At 37.1% G+C, this 27,476-nt stretch overlaps 1 protein-coding gene across 1 annotated transcript in view; it reads left to right on the top strand.

Moving 5' to 3' along the window:
• The first annotated feature begins 612 nt into the window (after positions 1 to 612).
• Positions 613 to 27,476, top strand: part of LOC117977852 (beta-defensin 125-like) — a 34,235-nt gene continuing 7,371 nt past the window's right edge. The window contains exon 1 of the mRNA XM_055117369.2: positions 613 to 19,838. Within this exon, the coding sequence (XP_054973344.1) occupies positions 19,781 to 19,838 (58 nt within the window). The 5' untranslated portion in view covers positions 613 to 19,780. The remainder of the gene's footprint in view (positions 19,839 to 27,476) is intronic.

Consider the following 27,476-nt stretch of genomic DNA (forward strand, 5'->3'; position numbering starts at 1 on the left):
GGTGATGAGATAATCTGAACAAACCCCCATGACACAAGTTTAGCTATGTAACAAACCTGTACATGTACCCCTGAACTTAAAAAAAGAAATATGGTCTTTTCTTAAAGTTTTAAAAGTGTTGTTTTCTTTCTTTGTTTTCATTTTCTTTAGTGTCTTCAGTTAAATATGAGGGGCTATCAATTATTTTAGGGCACCTTTATATGAAAGGTTATGATATATTATTAAGTGAAGAAATGTAACTTAATAACTTTAGAAAGAGTATCATTTCAATTTTGAGAACAAACTAAAACCAAAAATTAGATATCTAGAGTCTATTCTGTGCATATTTCTTGAGGTAACAGATCTGACGTTTTATTTTCTTGTGTGTTAAACTTCATCAACTATTTCTGTTTTTATGACTACTTTGTCTCTAGCTCCTTGACCAGAATAGGTAGAAGTAGGTACTCAATAAATACTTGTTGAAAGAATAAAAACATGAATGTATCATTATTATCTACACACACACACACACACATAATACTCTATATTAGGGTGTAAACAATACTTTGGGGGAAGTTACTCAATTTCTTTTAGCTTGCCTGTCTTTTCATATTTTTTAAAATTGAACGAGGTTTATTTCTGTCAGAATAAAATAAATAAAAGAAACTTCATCATTAATGATAAATTAGAAGAAACTGGAAAAATTAGGTGATTCTTTATTCCATGTATTATTGATCTTATAAGAGAAGATTATAATAGTCACCCGCTTTCAGTTTCAGCACTTTAATTTCCTTTATCCTTTTACCAAAATTAATTTTAGATTGATTAAGAGTTAAATGTAAATAATAAAGCAGTTGAAGAGCCAAAAGATAAATGAGAAGATTTTAGAATAAAATAATTTTGTAAGATTTCTGGGTGTAACATTAATATAAAAATTAAACACTTTCTTTAATAAAAATCTAGAAAAGGTGGCGGGTAATAGTGGACTGTACATGCACTGAAGTCTTATCTTTCACTCGAGTATTCTAGAAATGACAATGAAAACATAAAAACAGGCTGGGCACAGTGGCTTATGCCTGTAATCCTAGCACTTTTGTTGGCCAAGGCAGGAGGATTGCTTGAGGCCAAGAGTTCAAGATCCACCTGGCCAACATAGCGAGAACCTGTCTCTTTTTATAAAAAACAAACAGAAAAAAACATAAATACAAGTAAATTAATATAAAACCATGCTTAAACATATTTGATAGGCATATCATTGAAGCAGAGAATGTTTTTGAAAACATAACATTGATGAGATCAGATTGAAAAGACATTCTGAAACCTAGGAGGATTATGACAGAGTGCAACTGTAGGAAGTGGAGAAGGTGCTCTATCCACAGAGATGACACGTGTTTGGAGGAGATGCTGTGGGACCAACAACAGGAAATTAACTGGAATACTGAAGTCGAATGCTGCAGTTTGAAATGAGCATATCAAGCCCTCTCCATGAGACACTGCAACAGAGAAAGGGAAAGTAGCGTCTGTCTCCAAAAAGCAGCAGTGGTGCAGCTTGGATGGCTGACATGCCCAGAACAGGTCCCAAGTAACATCACTAAGCAGCCTTTATCTCTAACTTCCTCTTACTAAAAATAGTGCAGAATATAGAGAACAATAGCTCCCACTCTCTCCCTCATTAATTAGGCATGTAATTAATATATTCAAAAGGATAAGAGGATAGTACATCCATGAAATAAACCAGGTGCTCATGAAAAGGACCAGTATTGAGATATTAGTGATTAAAAACTTAACTGTTAAAGTATAAACTTTAATATGTATGTTAATTTTGTAATAAAGCCAGCTAGAGAGTAACTTATTAGGAAAAGCTGGATGGAAAAAATGCAGATTACATTAGAATAGAAAGTATGAAAAAATGTTAAGAACTATGAGGAACAGATCAAGAACTTTCTAAATCAATTAAATAGGAGAGTAAAGAGGGGGAAATGATAGAATGGAGTGGAAGAAATCCTTAAACAAGAAAGAAAAATTTACAGAAATAAAAAAAAATGAGTTACCAAATTGAACCTGTTCACTAAGAGTGTGATAGGAAAAACAAAAACAAAGCAAATAAAATTGACTTCCAGATCCACTAAGATGAAATAGGGCATTTTTCCTAAGTCCTCCCTTTTACCTCTCAAAAATCCTGAACATAATACAATAAACAAGCATAGGAATACTCTGAAATGTGGAAAGAATACAGTGGACTACTTATAGTCCTCAAGACTTAAGGAACTCCGTGGGTCTCAGTTCTCTGGGTTTCCTTATTGTCTTGCATATATCCAGGACAGATGCTACAAATATTCCAATGCAGAACAGAAAAGAAGCATCCTTCTGTGTCTGTTACCCCATGCAACAATATCAAAAGTTGAAATTATCCCAGTCCAGGGGGAGGGGATAGAGAGGGTTGGGCATAAGAAGTATTTGAAAAGAATGTCAGCTGAAGTAGTCCCAAATGTGGCAAAAGACAAAAACCTACAGATTCAAGAAGATGATCAAATCCAAATAGGAAAATCCAAATAAATGTATGCCAAGACACAACCTAATAAACTACTGAAACCTAAAGACAAAGAAAAAAATTTTAAAGCAAGCAGAGGGAAACAACACATTACTTATAGGGGAATGCCAATTTAAATGACAGTGGATTTTGCCTCTGAAACCATATAGACCAAAACTATTGTGGCGCAACATTTATCAAGTTATTAGAGATATGACAAACCCACAGCCAACATCATACTGAATGGGCAAAAGATGAAGCGTTCCCCTTGAAAACCAGCACAAGAAAAGGATGTCCTCATTCACCACTTTTATTCAACATAGTATTGGAAGTTCTGGCCAGGGCAATCAGGCAAGAGAGAAAAATAAAGTGCATCCAAATGAGAAGAGAGGAAGTCAAACTATCCCTGTTTGCAGATCACATGATCCTATATCTAGAAAACCCCATAGTCTCAGCTCAAAAGCTTCTTAAGCTGATAAACAACTTCAGCAAACTCTCAGGATACAAAATCAAAGTGTGAAAATCACTAGCATTCCTATACACCAACAGTCAAGCCAAGAGCCAAATCAGGAATTCTCATTCACAATTGCCACAAAAAGAATAAAATACCTAGGCATACAGCTAACTAGGGAGGTGAAAGATCTCTACAGGGAGAACTGCAAACCACTGCTCAAAAAAATCAGAGATGACAAAGACCAATGGGAAAACATTCCATGCTCATGAATTCTTCCTAGAATGGATTGATTCTTCCTAGAATCAATGTCATTAAAATGGCCATACTGCCCAAAGCAATTTATAGATTCAATGCTATTCCTATTAAACTACCATTGACATTCTTCACAGAACTAGAAAAAAACTATTTTAAAATTCATATGGAACCAAAAAAGAGCCCGAATAGCCAAGGCAATCCTAAGCAGAAAGAACAATGCTGGAGGCACTATGCTACCCAACTTAAAACTATATTATAGGGCTACAGTAACCAAAACAGTATGGTAATGGTACAAAAACAGATGCATAGACCAATGGAACAGAATAGAGAACCCAGAAATAAGACCACACACCTACAACTATCTAATCTTCAACGAAGGTGACCAAAAAGAAGCAATGGAGAAAAGATTCCCTATTCAATAAATGGTGCTGGGATAACTGGCCAGCCGTATGCAGTATATTGAAACTGGATCCCTTCCAGTTTAATATACAAATATTAACTCAAGATGGATTAAAAGACTTAAATGTAAAACCAAAAAATATAAAAACCCTGGAAGACAACCTAGGCAATAGCATTCAGTACATAGGCATGGGCAAAGGATTCATAATGAAAACACCAAAAGCAATTGCAACAAAAGCAAAAATGGACAAATGGGATCTAATTAAACTGAAAAGCTAAATTAAACTAATTAAGCTAAAGTAAAAAGCTTCTGCACAGCAAAGGAAACTATCAACAGAGTAAACTGACAACCTATAGAATGGGAGTAAACTTTTGCAAACTATGCATCCAACAAAGGTCTAATATTCAGCATCTATAAGGAACTTAAAGTAATTTACAAGAAAAAACCCCATAAAAAAGTGGGCAAAACACATGAACAGACACTTTTCAAAAGAAGACATACACGTGACCAACAATCATATGAAAAAACCTCAACATCACTGATCATTAGAGAAATGAAAATCAAAACCACAATGAGATACCACCTAACACCAGTCAGAATGGTTATTATTGGTTGGTGGGAGTGTAAATTCCTTCAACCATTGTGGAAGACAGTGTGGTGATTCCTCAAAGACCTAAATACAGAAATACCATTTGACTCAGCAATCCTATCACTGGGTATATAACCAAAGGAATATAAATCATTCTATTGTAAAGATACATGCATGCATATGTTCATTGCAGCATTATTCACAAAAGCAAACACACGGAATCAATCTAAATGCTCATCAATCATAGACTGGATAAAGAAAATGTTACATATACACCATGGAAAGCTATGCAGCCATTAAAAAGAACAAGATCATATCCTTTGCAGGGACATGGATGGAGCCGGAAGCCATTATTCTTACCAAGCCAACACAGGAACAGAAAACGAAATACTGCATGTTCTCATTTATAAGTGGCAGCTAAGTGATGAGAAAACTTGGACACATAGCAGGAAACAACAAACACTGGGGCCTTTCGGAGGGTGGAAGGTGGGGAAAGGGAGAGAATCAGGAAAAATAACTCATGGGTACTAGGCTTAGTACCTGGGTGATGAAATAATCTGTACAACAAACCCCCATGACACAAGTTTACCTATGTAAGAAGCCTGCACTTGTACCACTGAACTTAAAAGGTTTAAAAAAAAAAGGAAAGCTTAACTGTAAATTCTATATCTGGTGACAGAATCTTTCAGGAATGAAGGAAAAATAAAGACATTCTTATACAAAGTAAAATGAAGAATTTGTTGCCAACAAATCTATCATTAAAGAATGGGTAAATAAAGTTCTCTCATAAGACAGCTAATAATAAAGACAAAGGTGTCTACACCTTCAGACAGAAGATCAGTATAGGGAAAAATAAAATTACTACAATATACTATACTTCCTATGAGTTTCTTACATAACATTTGATGGCTGAGGCAAAAATTATAATACCAAGTAATGAGGTGTTCAATGTGTGTACAGGAAATATTTAAAATAAATGTACCTTAAAGGTGGAGAGGTAAGAGACATAATTGTAGAAAAGTTCTACAGTTCACTTGAAGTGCTGAAATGTCTATGTCAGTAGACGATGATAAGTACCTTATAATACCTAGAGCTAACACTAAAAAAACTATACAAAGTGATATACTCAAAATCAATGGAAATAAATCTAGCCTAAGTCTAGACAAATAATAAATTGGCAGGTTTAAGCCCTGAAAAAACAATAATTACCTCAGATGTGTATGACCAAAATTCACCAATTTTAAGAAAGATACTGAAATAAATGAAAAAAACATGGTTCAAAAACATATTATCTACAAAAACTCATTTCAAATACAATGACTTAGGTAAATTAAAAGGATAAAAAAATAAAAGTAACAGGATGAAAAAAGATACATGCAAACTTTATACAAAAATCAGGAGTGGCTATATTAATACAAGATAAATAAATTTTGGAGCAAAGAACATGATTAGAGGCACAGAAGGACTCACATAATGATTTTAAAAAGTTAATCCACCAGGAAGACATAATAATCATAAATGAGTATTACCAAAAATTATAGCCGCAAAAAACACAGAAGAAAAATGTCCAGAATTGAGGCCGGGAATGGTGGCTCATGCTTATAATCCCAGCACTTTGGGAAGCCGAGGCAGGTGGATCACCTGAGGTCAGGAGTTTGAGACCAGCCTGGCCAACATGGTAAAACCCCATCTCTACTAAAAATACAAAAAATTAGCCAGGCGTGGTAGCACGTGCCTGTAGTCCCAGCTACTCGGGAGGCTGAAGCAGGAGAATTGCTTGAACCCGTGGGGCAGAGGTTGCAGTGAGCTGAGATCAGGCCACTGCACTACAACCTGAGTGACAAAGTAAGACTCCATCTCAAAACAAAAATCACAAGATAAAAATGTCCAGAATTGAAAGTAGAAATAGAAAAAATCCACAATTATACTTAGGATTTTAACATCCAACTCTCAACAGTTGATAGAAGTAGTACACAGCAAGAATACAGAAAAACTGAACAATGCTATAAACAGGAATTCTCCAAACTCTTGGGAAATCATAAAACACATTTCTACATAATCCATGGGACAAACAGGAGGTCTCAAAGAAAGTAAAAATACGTTTGAACCGAATAAAAAATAAAATAGACTCTACCAAAGTATGTGGGCTACAGCTAAAGAGGTAATTAGAAGAAAATTTATAGCACTAAACACTTATAATAAAAAAGAAATATTCCAATAATCTAAGATCCTATCTCAAAACTAGAAAAAAAGAGCAAAATAACCCAAAGCAAGCAGAAGAAATAAAATAATAAATATAAGAGCGAAACAAATAAAATGAAGAACAAGAAAACAAGAAAAACATAAAAAGTTGGTTCTTTAGAAATCAATGATATTGAAAAATTCTCAATTCACCAATATCAGCAATGAAACTGTGGCTATCACTACAGACCCTGGAACCATTGAAACTCTACACATTCTCTGCTGCTATCCTCAGTTCCCTGGCTTCACTACAAACACTTGTACCTCACATATCATTACCAATGCAGCAGTCAGAATGCCAGCACCCCAGGCATCAGTGCTATTACTGCTCTGGAATACAGAGCCTTATCCCTTCCATGTGTGTCCATGCTTCAAGCCTCAGCTCTGAAGTTACTCCACAAGCACCACTTATTAGACAATGATGTCACTGCTACCATGAGCTAGACCAATGCCATGAGAGAACCCCTCAGGGACAATTTCCTGGTGGGAGTGAAAGAGATCAGGAGCAGCCATTACCACTGAAGACTCAAAACAGCCCTTGTTGCCACCGCAGATATGCACAGTATTGACTGCTGAGGGCACTTGCAATTATCATCAACACTGAACTCAGCTGACATAGTTGCACCATCACTGTTGTCAGAATCGTAGCACCTCACCCAGCAAGTAACCTCACACCCACAAAGGAAGGACTTTCCAAAGCAAATCCAGCCTATAAAATCTGCAAGGGGTGACTATTTCATTAAATGCTCAAATATCACATAAGGAAACAAGAAACATAAAAAAGCAAGGAGACATATCACCATCAAAAGATTACAATAATTTACCAGTAGCTGACCACAAAGAAATGGAGATATATGAATGGCATGACAAAGAAACCGAGTGACTTCAAGAAAATACAAACAATGCAATAAAAATCAGGAAAATAATAATCAAATAAAATTAGAAATTCAACAGAGACATTGAAGTCATAAAAGAAGAAATATTTGAGCTGAAGGGTACAATGAATGAAATGAAAAATGCAATACAGAGTATCAACAGCAGACTTATTTAAACAGAAGAAAGAATCTGTGAACTTAGAGTTTAATTAAAAATATACAGAGGGGAAAAATGAAAAGGAATGAAGAAAGCTTATGGAATTTGTGGGACAGCATCAAAAGAGCAAATACTCAAAATATAAGATTCAAGAAAGAGAAGACAGATGAAGGAGAAGAAAACTTATTTTAAAAAATGATAGCAGAAGACTTTCCAAATCTGGGGAAAGATATAAATATTCAGGTACAATAAGATCCAAGGTCTCCATTCAGATTCAATCAAACTACGCTGACATAATCAAACTGTCAAAAATCAAAGGGGGAAGAGAAATCAAAGACAAAAGTTTCCTGAAACCAGCAAGAAGAAAGAAGCATATCAAATATCAAATATAAGGGGATTTAAATAAGGTTATTACTAGATTTCTCAGCAGAAACCTTGCAGACCAAGAAAAAGTAGCATTTTTTTTATTCAAAGTGCTGAAAGAAAATAAAAAAACTACCAATCAAGAATACATTGCCTGGCAAAGCTATACTTCAGAAATGAAGGAGAATAAGGATTTTCTCAGAAAAAAAAAAGCGGAGGAAGTTCATCACCACTAGACCTGCCTTACAAGAAATGGTAAGCTGAAAGAACAGGATGCTAATTATTAACATGAAAACATATGAAAGTATAAAACTCATTGGTAAGAGTAAGTACATAGCCAAATTCAAAATATTCTAATACTGAAATGGTGGTATGCAAATCACATATACTTAGTATGAAGGCTAAAAAATAAAACTATTAAAAATAATTATAGTTACAATAATTTGTTAAGGAATACACAATATAAACAGATGCAAATTGTGACATCAGCAACATAAAAAATGGGGGTGGAATAAGAGTATAGAGTCTTTAATGTGGTCAGAATTAAGTTGCTATCAGTTTAAAATAGCCTGTTATAAGTGTATTTTATATAAGCCTCATAGTAACCACAAGAAAAATCTATATCAAATACAGAAAAGATCTTTTTAAAAAAGGTTTTAGGCCAGGCGTGGTGGCTTATGCCTGAAATCTCAGCACTTTGGGAGGCCAAGACAGGTGGATCACCTGAGGTCAGGAGTCCAAGACCAGTCTGGCCAACATGGTGAAACCCCGTCTCTACCAAAAAATACAAAAATTAGCTGTGCACGGTGGCAGGTGCCTGTATTCCCAGCTATTTGGGAGGCTGAGGCAGGAGAATCGCTTGAACCCAGGAGGTGGAGGTTGCAGTGAGCTGAGATTGCGCCATTGCACTCCAGCCTGGGTGACAAGAGTGAAACTGCATCTCAAAAAAAAAAAAAGGCTTTAAATTATGCCCTATGGATATCAAACTACAAAGGAAGGTAGCAAAATAGCAAGAAAGGAATGAAAGATCTACAAAACAACTAGAAAACAATTAACAATGCAGCAGTAGTCCTAATCTATCAATAATTACATTGAATGTAAATGGATTAAATTATCCAATAAAATCACATAGAGTGGCTAAATGAATTTTTTTTAAAGACCCAACTATATATCTCCTACAAGAGATTCACATCACCTTGAAGGGCACACATAGGTTGAAAGTGAAGAGATGGAAAAATATTCCATGCAAATGGACATCAAAAGAGAGCATGGGTAGGTATACTTACATCAGATAAAATAGATATTAAGCCACAAATTATATAAAGATACAAAGAAGGTTGTTATATAATGACAAGGGGTCAATTTATCAAGAACACATGCCAATTGAAAATATTTATGCATACAACATCAGAACAATTAGATACAGAAAGTGAATATCCATAGATCTGAAGGGAGAAATAGATGGCAATGCAATAATAGTAGGGGACGTCAATATGCCATGTTCAACAACGAACAAATCGTCCAGGCAGAAGATCAGAAAGAGAACAATGGAGTTAAACTACACTTTAGGCCAAATGGACCTAACAGACAGAACAGTAGATCCAAATGCAGCAGAATACACGTTTTTCTGAACTGCTCGTGAATCATTATCCAGCATAAGTCATATGTTAGGCCACAAAACAAGTCTCAACAAATAAGAAGACTGAAATCATATCAACTATTTTTTTCTGACCACATTGGTATGAAACTAGAAATTAATGATTATAGAAATATTGTGAAAATTACATATATGTAGAAATTAAACAACATTCTCCTGAACAACTAATGCATTATAGAATAAATTACAAAGAAAATTTAAAACTATCCACAGACACACAAAAATAGAGACCCAACATACCAAAACTTATGGGGTGTAGCAAAAGCAGTTTTAAGAAGAAAGTTTATACCAACAAATTCCTTCATCCAAAAAAAAAAAAGAAATCTAAATAACAAACCTGCTTTACACATCAAGGAACTAAAAAAAGAACAAACTAAGCCCAAAGTTAGTAGAAGGAAGGAAATAACAAAGATCAGAACAGAAATAAATGAAATAAACACTAGAAGAACAGTAGAAAAGATCAACAAATTAAGTATTAAGTTTTTAAAAAGATAAGTAAAATTGACAAACCTTTAGCCAGACTAAGATAAAAGAGAGAAGACTCAAATAAAATCAGAAATGAAATGGACACATTACAACTAGTACCATGAAAATACAAAGATCTTAAGAGGCTACAATAAACAATTGTACACCAACAAATTGGATAACCTAGAAGAAAAGAATGAGCTCCTAGAAACACGCAACCATCAAGACAGAATCATAAAGAAACAGAACACTTGAACAGATTGATAACAACTAAGGAGGTTGAATCAGTAATAAAAAGTTTACCATCAAAGAAAGGCCGAAAATCACATGGTTTCATGACTGGATTATCCCAGACCCTTAAAAAAGAACTAATATCAATTCTTCTTAAACTCTTACAGAAAATTGAAGAGGAGGGAATACTTCCAAACTCATTTTACAAAGCCAGCATTACCATGATACCAAAGCCAGATAAGGATACTACAAGAAAAGAAAATTACTGGCCAATATCCCTGATAAATATAAATGCAGAAATACTCAAGAAAATACCAGTGTACTGAATTCAGCAGCACATTAAAAAGATTATTCATTATGGTCAAGTGGGACTTGTCCCTGGTATGCAAGGATGGTTCAACATATGTAAGTCAATAACTGCAATGCACCACATTAACAGAATGAAGGACAAAAACCACATGATCATTTCAATAGATGCAAAAAAGTCATTTAACAAAATTCAGCATCTTTTCATGATAAAAATTCTCAACAAATAAATATAGAATGTACCTCAACACAATAAAGGCTTTATATGACAAGATCACAGATATCATACTCAAAGGTGAAAAGTTGAAAGCTTTTCCTCCAAGATCAAGAATAATACAAGAATGCTCATTCTTACCACTTATTTTCAACATAGTTCTGAAAGTCTTAGCCAGAGCAATTAGACAAAAGACAGAAAGAAAGGTCATCCAAATCAGAAAGGAAGAAGTTAATGGTCTCTGCTTCAGAACACATGATCTTGTATAAAGAAAACACTAAAGATTCCACCAAATAAACCTGTTAGAACTAATAAACAAATTCAGTAAAGTTGCAGGTTACAAAATCAACATGCAAAAATCAGCAGAATTTCAGTACAATAAAACAATCTGAAAAAGAAATCAAGAGAAACTATTTACAATTGGTACAAAAAATTATTAGAAATAATTTAACCGAGGATATAAAAGATCTGTTCACAGAAACTTTGAAAACATTGAAGAAATTGGAGACACAAATAAATGTAAAAATATTTCACATTCATGAATTGGAAGAATTAATATTGTTAAAATGTCAAAAGTGGGGGATAAGACAGCCAACCAGACACAGCTGGGAGAAGTGCCTCTCCTACCGAGAGAAACCAAATATTGAGTAAACTATCCCACTTTGAACAGATTTTTTAAGAGAAAAAACTGAAAGTTAATAGAGAGGTGACTCAGATCCAGAGGTGGAAGAGGAAGGAAGCTTGGAACCCTATAGAGTTGCTGAGTGCCAGGACCAGATCCTGGCCCTAAACAGGTGGTAAGGAAGGAGAGAGTGAAGGAACTGCCAGGTGACACACTCCCACCATGGACCTCTGGGATCCTAGCTTTAAGAGATCCCATCAACCACATGAACATTTGAATTGACATGGGGAGCTGCCTGGAGAGTAGGCAGATACAGAGCTCAAGCCTGTGCAGAGCCCAGGTTTTGTGAGTGGGACAGTTGCAACAAAACACAACCATAGGTGCCCATCCACCAAGGCAGGCTCTCCATCTTGCTCAGAGTGGCTCTAGCCCTTGCTGACTGCTGGGCAGGGAGAGAGCAGAGCTAACTTCCTCATGGGACCTGGGTGTGTCTGATCTGTGCACACCACTATCCAACTGATCCCGAGGCTCCACCCTGGCCACTCTTGTGTGCACACAGCACAGCCTCTACTGCTACACCTGAGTACTTTGCCAGTGGCCTGGAAGCACTTTGTCCCCCCTGGCACAAATGGTGCTGGACCACGAGGGGCCACAGAACAAAGCCTTGGGCGTGGTCCCAACTCCCAAATGTTTGAACACACAAGTTGGAATATTGGGCTGAGATCTGTGGCCAGGGCCTGAGTAGGGGAGAAGCTCCCACTCTCAGAACACTGAGAAAAGTGAGGCATGGGTTTCTGGGCTGGTACAGGAGCTCGATGTGCTTCTCTCTACAAGACTGGTGAGGGAAAGGTGTAACCTGTTTGTCAGCCACAACATCTTCCTAAGGGAGCCTTGTGTCCGGGAAAAACTGACAGACCAGTGATCTGGGTGCAGAAGGCTTGAGACAAAACTAGCTGGTTGGGCCAGCTATGGGGCAAATGCTAGAAAGAAACCTGGTCAGGGAGCCTGAGCTGAGTGGTCCCCACAGTCATCTGCTTGGCAAGAAACCCTAGGTCGCAGGTGCTAGACCAGCTGCACACCCACAGCAACACTGCCATGCCTAGGATCCTCTGCCCTTGATCCTGAATCAACAGACCACTTGCAGATATACTTCACAACCCACGCTGACTCTGCCAAGCACAGAGAACCATTGGGCCCCAGGGGAGCTGCAGGTCTCCTGGTCACCTAATCTTTTTTTTTTTTTTTATACTTTAAGTTGTGGGGTACATGTGCACAACGTGCAGGTTAGTTACATATGTATACAGGTGCCATGTTCGTGTGCTGCACCCATTAACTTGTCATTTAACATTAGGTATATCTCCTAATGCTATCCCTCCCCCCTCCCGCCACCCCACAACAGGCCCTGGTGCCATGGAATACTATGCAGCCATAAAAAATGATGAGTTCATGTCCTTTGCAGGGACATGGATGAAGCTGGAAACCATCATTCTCAGCAAACCATCACAAGGACAAAAAACCAAACACTGCATGTTTTCACTCATAGGTGGGAATTGAACAATGAGAACACATGGACACAGGAAGGGGAACATCACACATCGGGACCTAATCTTAAGCTAAGTGTGGCTAAGAGCCTATCTGCTGGCCTTTACTATTAAGCACCGCCCACTGGATTGCAGCCTGAATTACACCGCCAAACAAATACTGTTTCAGCACACACTACCAGTGAAACCCAATGCAGGAACATAGTCAAAAATAAAGACCTGGCATAGAGACTTGGCCCTCTGAAAACACCCAGAAAAAAGCCAGCTATATTCAACATACATCACTGTCAAAATATCAAGGAAAATGAAGAAGAATAAAACAAAAAGTCAAAACCAAATGATAGTAACTTCAAAAAGATAAAGTAACACCAGCTGTCTTAGATCAGAAAGAATCAGCACACATTCTTGCAATTCAAAAAGTCAGAATGTCTCCTTACCTCCAAACAATCATACTAGCTCTCATCAGATTGAAATGGCTGAAATGACAGACATAGAATTCATGATCTGGAAGGTAAGGAAGCTCAACAACATTCAGGAGAAAGTTGAAACCCAGTCCAAGGAAGCCAGTAAAGCAATCCAAGAGTACAGAGATAACATAGCCATTTTAAGGAAGAACCAAAAGAAACTTCTGCAATTGACAAATTCATTATAGGAATTTTGTAATACATTCAGAAGCATTAACAACAGAATAGATCAAGTTGAGGAAAGAATCTCAGAGCTCAAAGATCAGTCCTTTGAATCAACACAGTCAGACAAAACTAAAGAAAAAAAATTAAAAATAAAACCTCTAAAAAATATGGGATTATGTAAAGATACCAAACTTACAACTTATTGGCATTCCTGAAAGAGGAGAAAGAATAAGTAACTTGGAAAACATATTTGAGGATAGTCCATGAAAATTTCCCCAATCTCCCTAGAGAGGCTGACATGCAAATTCAAGAAATGCAAATAACCCCTGTGAGATAACTACAAGATAACTATCCCCAAGACACATAGTCATAAGATTCTCCAAGGTCAACGTGAAAGAAAAAAATCTTAAGGGCAGCTAGAGAAAAGCCTGAGGTCACTTATGAAGGGAAGCTCATCAGACTAACAGCAGACTTCTCAGCAGAAACCTTACAAACCAAGCAAGATTAGGGGCCTATTTTTAGCATCCTTAAAGAAAAGAAATTTCAGTGAAGAGTTCCATATCCTGCAAAACTAAGCTTCATAAAAGAAGGAGAAATAGGCTGGGCATGGTGGCTCACACCTGTAATACCAGCATTTTGGGAGGCTCAGGCAGGAGGATTGCTTGAGCTCAAGAGTTTGAGACCAGCCTGGGCAACATGGCAAAACGCTGTCTCTTCTAAAAATACAAAAATTACCTGGGCAAGACTCCATCACAAACAAACAAACAAACCAAAACTATCAGGTACTATGCTCACTACCTGGGTGACAAAATCATTTTTACACCAAACCCAGTGACAAGCAATTTACCCATGTAACAAACCTGCATGTATATCCCCTGAACCTAAAATAAAAGTTAAAAAAAAAAGAACTTTCATCAACATTTCTTGCAGTGAAGGTATGTTAGTGATGAACATTCTCTGCTTTTATTGCCTGAAAATATCTTTATTTTATATTCATATTTGACATATATTCTCACTGGGCATAAAAATTCTAAATTACAAGTTTTTCCCCTTTTTTCTATTAAAAATTTCATTCCAATATCTTTCATATTGCCTTATTTGTAATGATGCCTTCTATCCTTCTTATCTTTGTTCCATTTATAAGAAGTGTTCCCCAACCCCAGACTGATTAAAAACTTTTTTTAATTAAAAAAGCAAAAGAAAGAAACATTTTTATCTGAAGCTGTCTCAGACTCAGACACCACCCAATCTTCAGATTTCAAATAGCTTATACTCAAACATTTGGTAATATCAGCTCCTTAATGGTCTTCCTGGAGGGCAGATGCATTCTAGAGATGAGAACACGATCCTGATTACGAATGCTACCACCACTACGCACGCACAAAAGTCACTGGTGTGATCCTTTCTCAGAACATTGTGGTAACTTCTGGACATTCTCTGCTGTTATCATTGCTCCTTCCTTCTGGGTTTTTTTCCCCCCTTATATGGGCAGATAATTTTCTCCATTGGAATGAAAAAGTCTTGCTTCATGCTCTTTAACTGTGTGACCTTGGGCATATTACTTTACTTTGGGGCAAACCATTTTCCTTCTTGAGGACCAAATGTGCTCTTTTATAAAATGAGCAGTTAGAATTAGATTGTCTCTCTGGACACGGCTTATGTTGACAACCTGGATCACATTAGAGGATCACACTGAGACCTTTATGTCGGCCTCAGTTTCTCCATCTGTAAAGTAGAGGTTGGGCTTAGATTATAGATGATAAAGACACCAACTTTCCTGGAAAGGATTCTGAACTTAGGCTCAGCCTCAGTAAGAAGGAGTTCTGTGATTAAACAGGGATGTCCACACATCAGCAACAGAAATGGGCAGGTCAACCATGTATGCTGTGCCTCAGTGAAGATTTTATGCTATGCTGTGCATTCGATATCCATTCTCTATATTTGATATCCAATCTAAGATTATCTAGAAGGTCCTTTCCAAGACACTGGTGAGATACATCTGTATAAATATATAACTCAGGATAAAAGCAACTTTTAACATTTAGCGTGTGCCTCTGCTTCTGATCTGATTACAGCCCACAGAGAAATATAAACAATACACAATACAGGCTAATGAAGAAGGGTGATACGATTTTTTTTTTTTTTTTTGAGACGGAGTTTCACTCTTGTCACCCAGGCTGGAGTGCAATGGTGCAATCTTGGCTCACTGCAACCTTTGCCTCCCGGTTCAAGCGATTCTCCTGCCTCAGCCTCCTGAGTAGATGGGATTGGAGGCGCCCACCACCACGCCCGGCTAATTTTTGTATTTTTTAGTAGAGACAGGGTTTCACCATGTTGTCCAGGCTGGTCTCGAACTCCTGACCTCAGGTGATCCGCCAGCCTCAGCCTCCCAAAGTGCTAGGATTACAGGTGTGAGCCACTGCGACCGGCCAAGGGTGGTAAGATTTTAAAAATTTATTTAAAATACAGAAATTTCAAAAAAAGAGAAGTGCAGTGATAGCAAAATTGATGCAAACTGTGCAAGCATGAAATCTATTTTATAGCTGAATCTACTTTTCTTGGTCCCGAGATTCTATTTCCATTGGTTTTCAAATAGTTAATTCTATTGATTTTTCAGGGAGATTACTAAAATCACTAATAATTATTTTCTTAGTGACACAAAATCTAAAAAGCACCATATAGAACTTCTCTCTCCATCTCCCCTTATCCTTATGTCACCTTACCCTACCCCAATACTCCAATGGCAGAGTATCTACCCATGGCAGAGTAGAGAATATGTACACTAACAAAACCAGATGCACAGAGGTGGGGTATCCATCTCTGACTTGGCTGAGCTAGTCTAAGGAAGGAAGGCTCTGTGGCCATTGTCCTTGGAAGTCATTCTCACAGGTTGGTGGTATTCTCAAGTAGGTGGTGCTTGACTGGCCCAAGAGCACCCACATGCTGCTATGCATTTTTCTGACAACCTCTTTATGATCTCTGACTTTGGCAGATCATCTTGCATCTCTCAATTGGAGAGTCACTTTTCTTATCTCCACAGAAAATTCTTAATCAAGCTCCTGGTTTTCCTTTATAGCTTCTACTTTTTAAACTCACTTCTCCAACTTCACCGCTACATCTCTGACAGATGAGAACATTAGAGATTCCTTGTTTTTCAAAAACAAAACAAAACTCAGAAAAACTATAAATATACTAAGGGTAAGTCTGTATTATCTCCTGCCAAAATACAGCACCCTGTATTTTTTTAAATTTTTATCTTTTGCAGGTACATAGTAGGTGTCTATATTTGTGGGGTACATGAGATGTTTTGATACAAGCATGCAATGCATAATAACCACATCATGGAAAATGGGGTATCCATCCCCTCAAGCATTTATCCTTTGTGTTACAAATAATCTAATTATACTTTTTTATTATTTTAAAATGTACAATTAAATTATTTTTGACTATAGTCACCTCGTTATGCTATTAAATACCAGGTCTTATTCATTCTTTCTAACTATTTTTTGTACCCAGTAACCATCCTCACCTTCCCACACACGCCCACCACCCTTCCCAGCCTCTGATAACCATCCTTCTACTCTCTATCTCCCTTGAATTCAATAGTTTTGATTTTTAGATTTCACAAATAAGTGAGAACATGCAATATTTGTCTTTATGTTCCTGGCTTATTTCACTTAGCATAATGGCCTCCAGTTCCATCCATGTTATTGCAAATGACAGCATCTCTTTCTTTTTTATGGCTGAATAATACTCCACTGTGTATAAGTTCCACATTTTCTTTATCCACTCATTTGTTGATCGACACTTACATTGCTTCTAAATCTTGGCTATTGTGAATAGTGCTGCAACAAGCACAGGTGTGAAGATATCTATTCAATATTCTTATTTCCTTTTGGAGGGGAGTGTGTACCTAGCAGTGGGATTGCTGGATTGTATGGTAACTCTATTTTCATTTTTTTAGGAACCTCCAAACTGTTCTCCATAGTGGTTGTACTATCTTACGTTCACACCAGTAGCATACAAGGGTTTCCCTTTCTCCAAATCCTTGCCAGCATTTGCTATTGCCTGTCTTTTGGATAAAAGCCATTTTAACTGGAGTGAGATGATATTTCATTGTAGCTTGATTTGCATTTCTCTGATGATCAGTGATTTTGAGCACCTTTTCATCTGCCTGTTTGCCATTTGTATGTCTTCTTTTCAGAATATCTATTCAGATACTTTGCCCATTTTTAAGTTGGATCATTAGATTTTTTTCCTATAGAATTGTTTGAGCTCTTTATATTTCCTGTTATTAATCCCTTGTCAGAAGGGTCGTTTGCAAATATTTTCTCCCATTCTGTGGGTTGTCTTTTCACTTCGTTGATTGTGTGCTTTGCTGTGCAGAAGCTTTTTAACTTGATGTGATCCCATTTGTCCATTTTTGCTTTGATTGCCTTTGTTTGTGGGTTGCTACTCAAGAAATTTTTGCCCAAACATCCTGGAGAGATTCCCCAGTTTCTTATAGTAGTTTCATAGTTTGAGATCTTAGCTTTAAGTCTTTAATCCATTTGATTTAATGTTTTGTATATGGTGAGAGACAGAGGTCTAGTTTCATTATTCTGCATATGGATATCCAGTTTTCCCAGCACCATTTTTTAAAGAGACTGTTTTTCCCCCAAAGTATGTTCTTGGCAACTTTGTCAAAAATGAGTTTACTGTAGATGTGTGGACTTGTTTCTGTGTTCTCTATTCTTTTCCATTGCTCTATGTGTCTGTTTTTATACTAGTACCATGCTGTTTTGGTTACTATAGCTTTGTAGTATAATTTGAAGTGAGGTAATGTGATTCCTCTAGTTTTGTTCTTTTTGCTTAGGATGGCTTTGGCCATCCTGCATTTTTAACCCTTTTCCCATTTTCACCCAGAATACTCGCTGGTGGCACTTGCAGCTGCAGGGTTTACCCTGAGATAACTTTGCCACAAAATATCTCACCTTTATTATTATTTTCACATCGTTCTAATATATCGACTTTGAAAACACAAATCATCATTCTATTTATAGCATCTTGTTGTTAGCAGTGGTATTTCCATTTACAAAATATAGAAATTCTTGATCGCTGAAAATGTCAAATTCTAGAAAGCGTAGCATTCCCACGTTAACATTGTTCTCAAACAGTTTTTGGCCAAAGAGTCATTTAATGAATCCGGTTTTTTCCAAAATAGATGATTCTGATTATTCAGATGATTCTGATGTTAGTTCTGTTTAAAAATAATTCCAAGAACAGTTTGTATATTGTATTTTCACACTGAAAATCAGTCAGCCTCCAGAGCATGTTAATGTAAAATTAAATGAACACAGGCAGTGAGCTACAGTTTTTTTTCTAAACAGTGCAGCTGTTTAGAAAATTTTTAAAAAATTTTCCTGATTTCCTTGGTATCTAGTGGTATTAAACATATGTGGGAGAAATACAGCTCAGCAAACTCTTCCAGGAGATAAAATGCTGATCACTCCTACTGGGCAATTTCACAAATGTCTCCTATATTTTTCTCCTTTGGTAGTGGGGATGGGGGGCATAATGTTACATTGGGCCTCTCTCCTCTCTCTCTTTCTCTCTCCCTCTCCTTTTAAAATGTTTCCTCTCTCTCAATATTTCATTTCTTATTTGTATTTCTGAATGAGGGAAAAGAGTTGATGGGACAGTGGAACGGGAAAAAGAAGAGCACCAATAAAACCTGTTTTCCTGTTTTCACTATTTTCATTCCAAATTCCTTCTGTCTCATAATTGATGGAATCTTATGAACTTATTAGTTAAAAAGTGTCTTTCTTGTTTCACAGGAATTCATATTGGGGTGATCACTCAGAAGAAAAGGTGAATACCGGATGTTGTAAGCTATTGGACTGCCACAAGTGATATCTTTACACACCATTCTGCTGTCATTGGGTATGTACAAAGTGCTGCATACAGACAGAGGAGAAGGACAATTGAGCCCATCTAAAGTTAACAAAAACTTCCTCTTGGGGCTGTTTCTTTCCATCAGACCTTACAGTTCTACGGGATAATAGCTTATCTCATAAGGCCTCAGCTTTCTTTAATAATTTCTAGAAGCAGACATTATTGTGTCATGCACACTCAGTGTTGCAAATTAATGGTCTGGTGATCTGGGTGGCATGGCATTTTCCCCTTCTCTGGTTCATCACCCATGATAGACCAGTAAAGGTGACCACTTAAATTCCTTGCTGTGCAGTGTTCTGTATTCCTCAGGACACAGAGCTTCCTCTCTCCCAGGAGCCATGAATATCCTGATGCTGACCTTCATTATCTGTGGGTTGCTAACTCAGGTGACCAAAGGTAATGGAACCCTATAAAGCAGAGATGATGACTAGGATGAGTTGTTGCCCTTGGGCTCCCCTGGTATCATGATGGGAAGAGAGGGAATCTGTAGGAAAAATCTGGGCCAACAAAGCAGCAGAATGCTCGTATTTTGGCAGCTCCATGCCCCTAGTCTCTGAGAATCTTTCTGTTAGGGGCATCTAGCAAGCTGGGATGTCCTCTGAGGCATTTCTCCAAAGACAAGAATTTCCTTAATGCTCTGAGCCACCCTATCTCTCTCTCTACATAACTATCCAATGTTAGTTCAGCCTCACTTCACTTCCATTTTGATTATTCTGTTGTATCTATTTCATTGTTGTGTCCTATTAGTTCTCCTAGCATCTTGAATTCTTCTTTGCCCGGAGAGTACCTTCAGAGGGAGGCCCTCACTTTCATGTTCTTAGGTACGGTGAACAAGTCCATTGACAGTTTGTAGATTCTGTAGCACTATCATATGGAAGAGACAATATATATGTTTGGGGTAGAAGTGGAAATAAGTGGAGTGAAGACAGGATAGACAGACTAGTGACCAATGGGGAGCTTCTAATTTTAGATGAATAGGAACAGTCTGTTTCCACTATTTAATAATGCTACTTTTGAAAATTGTTAACTTTTTATTAAAAAATAATACTTGCAATTGACTTATGTATCAAGCAATCGATAGATTTATAGGGTTTAAGGAAAAGAAAAATGTTTGTCTGTCCAAGAATACCAGTTCTTCAGTCTTCCCCTTCAGAATCAATCAATGTTACCAATTTCTTATATATCCTAGCAAATACAAATGTATTTATATTTGCATGTGTATACCTTTTAGATTTTTTAAAAATGCAATTGCAAATGCACCATGTGAATTGTTCTGCAATGTACTAGCAATATATTAGAGACATCCATACATAAACCTAGTTCATTATTTTTAATCAATAAGTAAAACTTTGAGGAGGAGCAGATGAATTGCCTCACATTAATTACTCCACTACTGATGAAAAATAGGTCTTTAATTATCAAAAACAATTCAGCAAGAAAAATTTGTAAACAAATGTATGTCTTTTCATTTATGACTGGACACATGGACACACACACACACACACACACACACACACACACAGTCAAACCACCTACCAGAAAAGCTGAACTATTCTTCTCTCCTATCACCAGTTGTAAGAGTGTCAGCTTCCCACACCCTCATCAGTCCTTTCTGTTTTTTCTACTACATTCAGTTTTCTACTACATTCAGTTTTACAGTCTAATATGTGAAAATGATGTCCTGATGTTTGAATTCATGACACTTTAGTTATAAATGAGTTTGAACATCCAGTCCATTAGATTTCTAAACTTTCTTAATTATCTTTATATACTAAGAAATTTGGCTTTTGTTAAATTTGGAGGTGTTATATGTTGCCTAGAAAGGTGCTATTCATGTCTATTAGATGGTTATAACTGTGCCTATGATCTGTTATGTCTTGATTCACATGTTGATGTAATGTGAGTTACAGAATTAATATCTACATTCATTTCTGATTATAAACTGCTGTATTTGTTGAAAATTTGGAAATTTTGAAATTGTAAAGAAGTAAAAAAATTGTAAAGAAGTTAAAAGAGACAAAATATTTTTGATCTATTGTTCTTCCTCAGTTTTCTTATTTGAATAAAAATGTATAGCATACTTATAAATTTTCTATTATACTATTAGTATTTTCCCATTTACTAAATATTTTCAAAAACTGTATTTCCAATGACTGTATAAATTTTATAGAATGGATACTGTTTAAATTACTTAGCCAAATTGTTTTTGCATAAATAAGTGCATTTACATTTTATAGACAAGGATGGCTAGTATAACCTTTCTTATACATAAATCATTCAGCATAAAATTCCTGGAGATGTACTTTTTTCTGTCTGCTTCATGTATTATCAATTTCTGAATACTTGCCAAGTCCTAAAAATGAAATATTATATATAAATATTTAATTTTTATTTATGTCTGTGAGTAATGGGGAAGTCGAACTTCAAATACATGCTTAATGTATATTTAACTTTTCTACAAATTGTCCATGTCTCTCTTTCCCTTTTATTTTGGAGAGGTAGTTTTCATTTCTTTTGATTTAGAGATTTTCATTTTTGTGTTCTCTTATAGGTTTTGTTTTGAAATTTAGCTATTTAGTCTCTCTGGGCTTTATATTATGTGTTTTCAAGTGAGATAGCACCTGATGGCTTGTGAAGCAACTTTTTACCAAGCCAAGCTATCGGTGGACTGCTATCCATAGATATATTTTAAGTTGATGCTAGCTGATTATATATCTGGTATGTTTTAGAAAGAACTCCACACATGGGATAATGTTTTGGCTAGATGGCTCCCCTACTTAGAAACATACAATTGCTAGTCATATTTCTAATTTTAGGATTTTGAGATACTGGTGATGAAGATCACATGTCCTAACAACATAATAGTTCCAGACTGAAGTTCTTTGAAAAAAATGACTGTTGTCACTCTAGAAAAAAAATTATGAATTTTTCCCAATTGCCATCATTCTACTGCTAAAACCAAATTCTTGGAATTATCTTTGATTTTTCTATATCCTATGACACTCATATCTATCAGGAAGTCTATTACATCTGCCTGCAAATTATATCCAGAATGCAATTATTCTCGTCACCTCCATTGCTACCACTCTGATTCTAGTCACCATCATCTCTCACCTGTGTTATTGCCATAGCTTCCTCATGATATCTGTCCTTCTGCTCTTCCCTTCCACCATCTTGTGAAGACACACAGTGCATGATCCGCTTACACTGGAAGTCAGATCACGTACTTTTGCTCAAAACTCTGCTATGGCCCCCTCTATACTCAGAGCGGTAACAAGAGTCCATACAGTGGCTCACCTGGCCCTGCAGGATCTGGCCCTTATGACCTCTCTCACCTCATCTCCTACTATTATAGTCCTTGTTCACTCCACTACAGCCACACAGGCCCCAGTGCTCTTCCCCAAACATATCAGACTTACTCAGCCCATAGAGCTTTGTTTGTTTCCTCTGCCTAGAATGTACTTGCCTCAGATACTGGTGTGACTAATTCCTTTACCTCCTTCAAGCTGTTTAATCATCACCTTGTTACACAGGCTTGTGCAACTCCTGTTTATGAATCTTCTATTACCCTTAAATCTATTCTCCCTTCTTTCTGCAAACCATTTGTCACCTTTTCATCTACAAAATAATGTACTTTTTTATTAAGGTAAAATATACATTTAAAAATTACCATCCTTACCATGTTTTTACCATATTTTTATGTATACTTGTTGGCTGTTTGTATGTCTTCTGTTGAGAAATGTCTATTCAAATCTTTTGCCTGTTTTAAAATCAGATTGTTTTTGTTTGCAATGGAGTTTTTTGAGCTCCTTATATTAATATACTTTTGGTTGTTAATTCCTCATCAGATGGATAGCTTGCAAATATTTTCTCCTACTCTGTGGGCTACATCTTCACTTTGTTGATTATTTCCTTTGCTGTGCACAAGCTTTTTAGTTTGATGTAATCCTAATTGCCTATTTTTGCTTTGGTTGCCCGTGCTTTTGAGGTCTTACCCAAGAAATCTTTGCCAAGACCAACGTCCTGAAGTGTTTCCCTAATGTTTTCTTCAGGTAGTTCCATAGTTTCAGGTCTTAGATTTAAGTCTGTAAACCATACAGTCTAGCAGGGAGTGCATTTACTTTTTATTATCTGTCTCCCTCTGCTAGAAAGTCAGCTCCATGTGATTTTTGTCTGTTTAGTTCACAGATGTACCTCAAGGGCCCAGGATGGTGCCTGCGCCATAGTAGGGGCCCAAAACTTTGATGACTGTGTGACTACAGCCTAATTTAAGAATGGAGGGGATAATTTAAAAGCAGTAGAAAGGAATGTAAGTGAGAAACAATTTTGAAGAATAATTGACAGAACAAGGCGATTCAAAGACAAAGGAGAAGAAGAGAGCCAAGATGACATATTTCAAGTATGGATAATGCTGGAGGAAAAAAATTAAGATATAAATCTTTGTAGATGTGAGGAACGAAGAAGCAAGGTTAGAGTCTGTCTTGCACAAAAGAAGTGGAAGGTCTAGACTTGAAACTTATAGAAAATTCCACGAAGTACAAAGTAAAATCGAGCCAGTAAAATAACAAAGATAGAATAAATGACTCTAGAAGAGTGAAGGTAGAATAAATAATTGGTGAAGTTGGACTAGAGCCAACATTTCCCAGAGGATAAAATATAAACCAAATTATTGTGAGCCTAATATATACATACATACATACATCTATATATGTTTTATATATATTATCACATTCAGTTCAAATGAGGTTGTTTAGAAAATTACTTGCTCTTCTGCACATATACCAGGCTTCCTCCTCCATAGAGCCTTATCTCTAGCGGCTTCCTCTGCCTAGAATACACTTATCTAGGTACTCCTTGGGCAATTGTCTTGAGAAAGATGATCATGCCGTTTACTGCTTGATAAATGAACATACAATGCAGCACACTAGTTTCCCTTTAGATTTATATCCTCACCCCTCAAATGAGTAGTCACACTGCTTGGAAATCCTACTGCATTTCTCTTGTAAATGAACCTTCCTTCTTTTTTTTTTTTTTTTTTTTTGAGACAGAGTCTTCCTCTGTCACCAGGCTGGACTGCAGTGGCCCAATCTCGGCTCATTGCAACCGCCAACTCTCTGGTTCAAGTGATTCTCCTGCCTCAGCCTCCCGAGTAGCTGGGATCACAGGCATGTGCCACCACATCCAGCTAATTTTTATATTTTTAGTAGAGACAGGTTTTCACCAGGTTGGCCAGGATGGTCTCGATCTCCTGACCTTGTGATCCACCCGCCTCGGCTTCCCAAAGTGCTGGGATTACAGGTTTCTGCCACCACACCCAGCCATCTTCCCTCTTTTTTAGACAACTATTTTGTCCTGACCTTTATTTGTCTTTTATTTTCCTGTTCCTCTCCTCTACATGGCTCTCCCCCTCAGCTTATCCCATGCCCCATTTATTTAAACAATTCAAATAGGAAGTTTTCACTCATTTCCTCTGTCCCCTTTGCCATAAATGGAGAAACGTGTCTTCTCCATCTAAAGATCAGTCTGCTCTGTGTGAATTTGTGACTGTGCCCTTCTGTCATCTCATCACCCTATTCTATATTAATCTCTCCTTTTCTGCTTTTTTTTTTTTTTTTTTTTTTGAGATGGAGTCTTGCTCTTGTTGCCCAGGCTGGAATGCAGTGGCACGATCTTGGCTTACTGCAACCTTCGCCTCCCGGGTTCAAGTGATTCTCCTGCCTCAGCATCCTGAGTAGCTGGGACTACAGGTGCTCGCCACCTTGCCCAGCTAATTTTTGTATTTTTTAGTAGAGACAGGGTTTCACCATGGCCAGGCTGGTCTCGAACTCCTGAACTCAGGTGATCTGCCCGCCTCGATCTCCCAAAGTGCTGGGATTACATGTGTGAGCCACTGGGCCCAGACTGCTTGTTTCTTTTCTCATTGCTTGCAAGCACCATTTGGTATTTCTCGTTCTTCAAAACAAACCTGAAAGCTTTCCCTTAACCTTACATTGCTCTCTAACAAGTTATTTATTTCTCTGCTTTTCTTTGGAGCTAAACTTCTTAAGAGTTTCATCTACAGGTCCTGCATTCACTTCTCTCTCATTCACATTTTGACCAACTGCAATTTGGTTTCTTTTTTCATACCACTCGGAAGCTGCTCTCCTCAGTATGAAGTTACCTTCATACTACTAAAAGCATGGACATTTTCCTGCCTTCATCTTTTTTTTTAACCTCTCAGCAGTATTTGACTACAAAATGACCACTCTGTCCTTTAAGAAACAGTCTCCTCTCCTGCTTAATGTAGTCACATCTGATACAACTTTCCCCATAACCTTTTATGCATTTTCTGTTTTCATGCATATCAGCCCGACTTGCAACTGTCAGTATCTCCAGTCTTTCAACAACTGCTTGTGAAATACCCCTGTACAGGGCAATCCAGAAATGCCAGAAAATTATCAGCTGTCTCTGGATCATCTGTCAACTACGGGGGAAGCTGGATAAATAGTCCAGGTCCTTTGAGCCTCATGTAGAATAACTTTGAGGCTTGGTAATATTTTTTTTCCTGTGGTAATTCCCTTATTTGCAGTTCAAGGCTATTATGGGAAGAAAACATAAATGGATGTTAGTTCTTCAAGGTTTTTACTGTAACTGTGCACCCTTTCATTCTTCAAGGTTTTTCTGTAACACTGCACCTTCAGGACCTGATGCCCAATTAAACATTTTTTTAAGTTTTTTTTTTTTTAATAAAAACTAAATGCTATTTTTTCTTCTACTTTTAGTTGATGTGTAATAATTATTCATATTTAGAAGATGCAGAGTGATATTTTGATACATGTATACAATGTGTAATGATCAAATCAGGGTAATTAGCATATCTATCACCTCAAACATTTGTCATTTTTTTATATTGGGAACATTCAGAATCGTCTCTTCTAGCTAGTTGAAAATATACAGTAAATGATTGTTAACTACTGTCACCCTACAGTGCTATAGAACAGTGGACCCCTTTTGGCACCAGGGACCAGTTTTGTGGAATACAGTTTTTTCGACGAGGTGAAGGTGGTGGTGGGGATGGTTTCAGGATGAAACTGTTCCACCTCAGGTCATCAGGCATTAGAGTCTCACAACGAACACACATCCTAGATCCCTCACATGCACAGTTCACAATAGGGTTCATGCTCCTATGAGACTCTAATGCCTTGGCTGATCTGACAAGAGGTGGAGCTCAGGTGGTGATGCTTGCACACCTGCTGTTCACCTTTTGCTGTGCAGCCTGGTTCCTAACAGGCCATGGACCAGTACCCATTGGCTGCCCAGGGGTTGGGGACCCCTGCTATAGGATGCTGGAACTTTTTCCTCCTATCTAGGTGTAATTTTCTATCTGTTAACCAACCTCTCTCTATCCTCCTTTCCCTTCCCAGCCTCTAGTAATCATTATTCTACAGTCTACTTCTATGAACTCAACTTTTTTAGCTCCTGCTTATGAATGAAAACATGTGGTATTTATCTTTTTGTGTCTATTTCACATAACGGAATGTAACATGTCCCCCAGGCTCATCCATGAGTCTGAGGCTTATTTGTAGCCTGGCTGCTGGGCTTCCCTGTGGGATTGTCCTCTGAGCAAACAGAACACAGCCATCCTGCTGGCCATCAGTTGATAGATGATCTCATGATAATAACAGGTTATAACTCACCTTTTCTTGGATTTCTTGCTCTCCTGATTTCTACATTTCTCCACTGATTTTTTTTAAGGAGGAATTGTCTCTCAACTAAACTATTATATTCAAATCTTTGCTGGAGCTCTGCTCTGCTGGGGGTCTGCTTTAAGACTCTAGAGTCTTATTCTCCTGTTTTGATCTGACTTATCTTATTGGTCCTTTTAAGTCGTTTCCTCTTATCTGATCTCTTATCTCTTAATATTGAAACTCACTAGAATTTAATTCTAGTCCTCTTTTTTTCTCATATTATTCCAACCCACCATGGTTTACCAATTTCTGTACTTTAAATGCTATCCATAAGCAATCACATTTATTGATTTGCATACATCAAACC

Source organism: Pan paniscus, chromosome 11, assembly GCF_029289425.2.
Source record: "Pan paniscus chromosome 11, NHGRI_mPanPan1-v2.0_pri, whole genome shotgun sequence".
Classification (NCBI taxonomy): domain Eukaryota; kingdom Metazoa; phylum Chordata; class Mammalia; order Primates; family Hominidae; genus Pan; species Pan paniscus.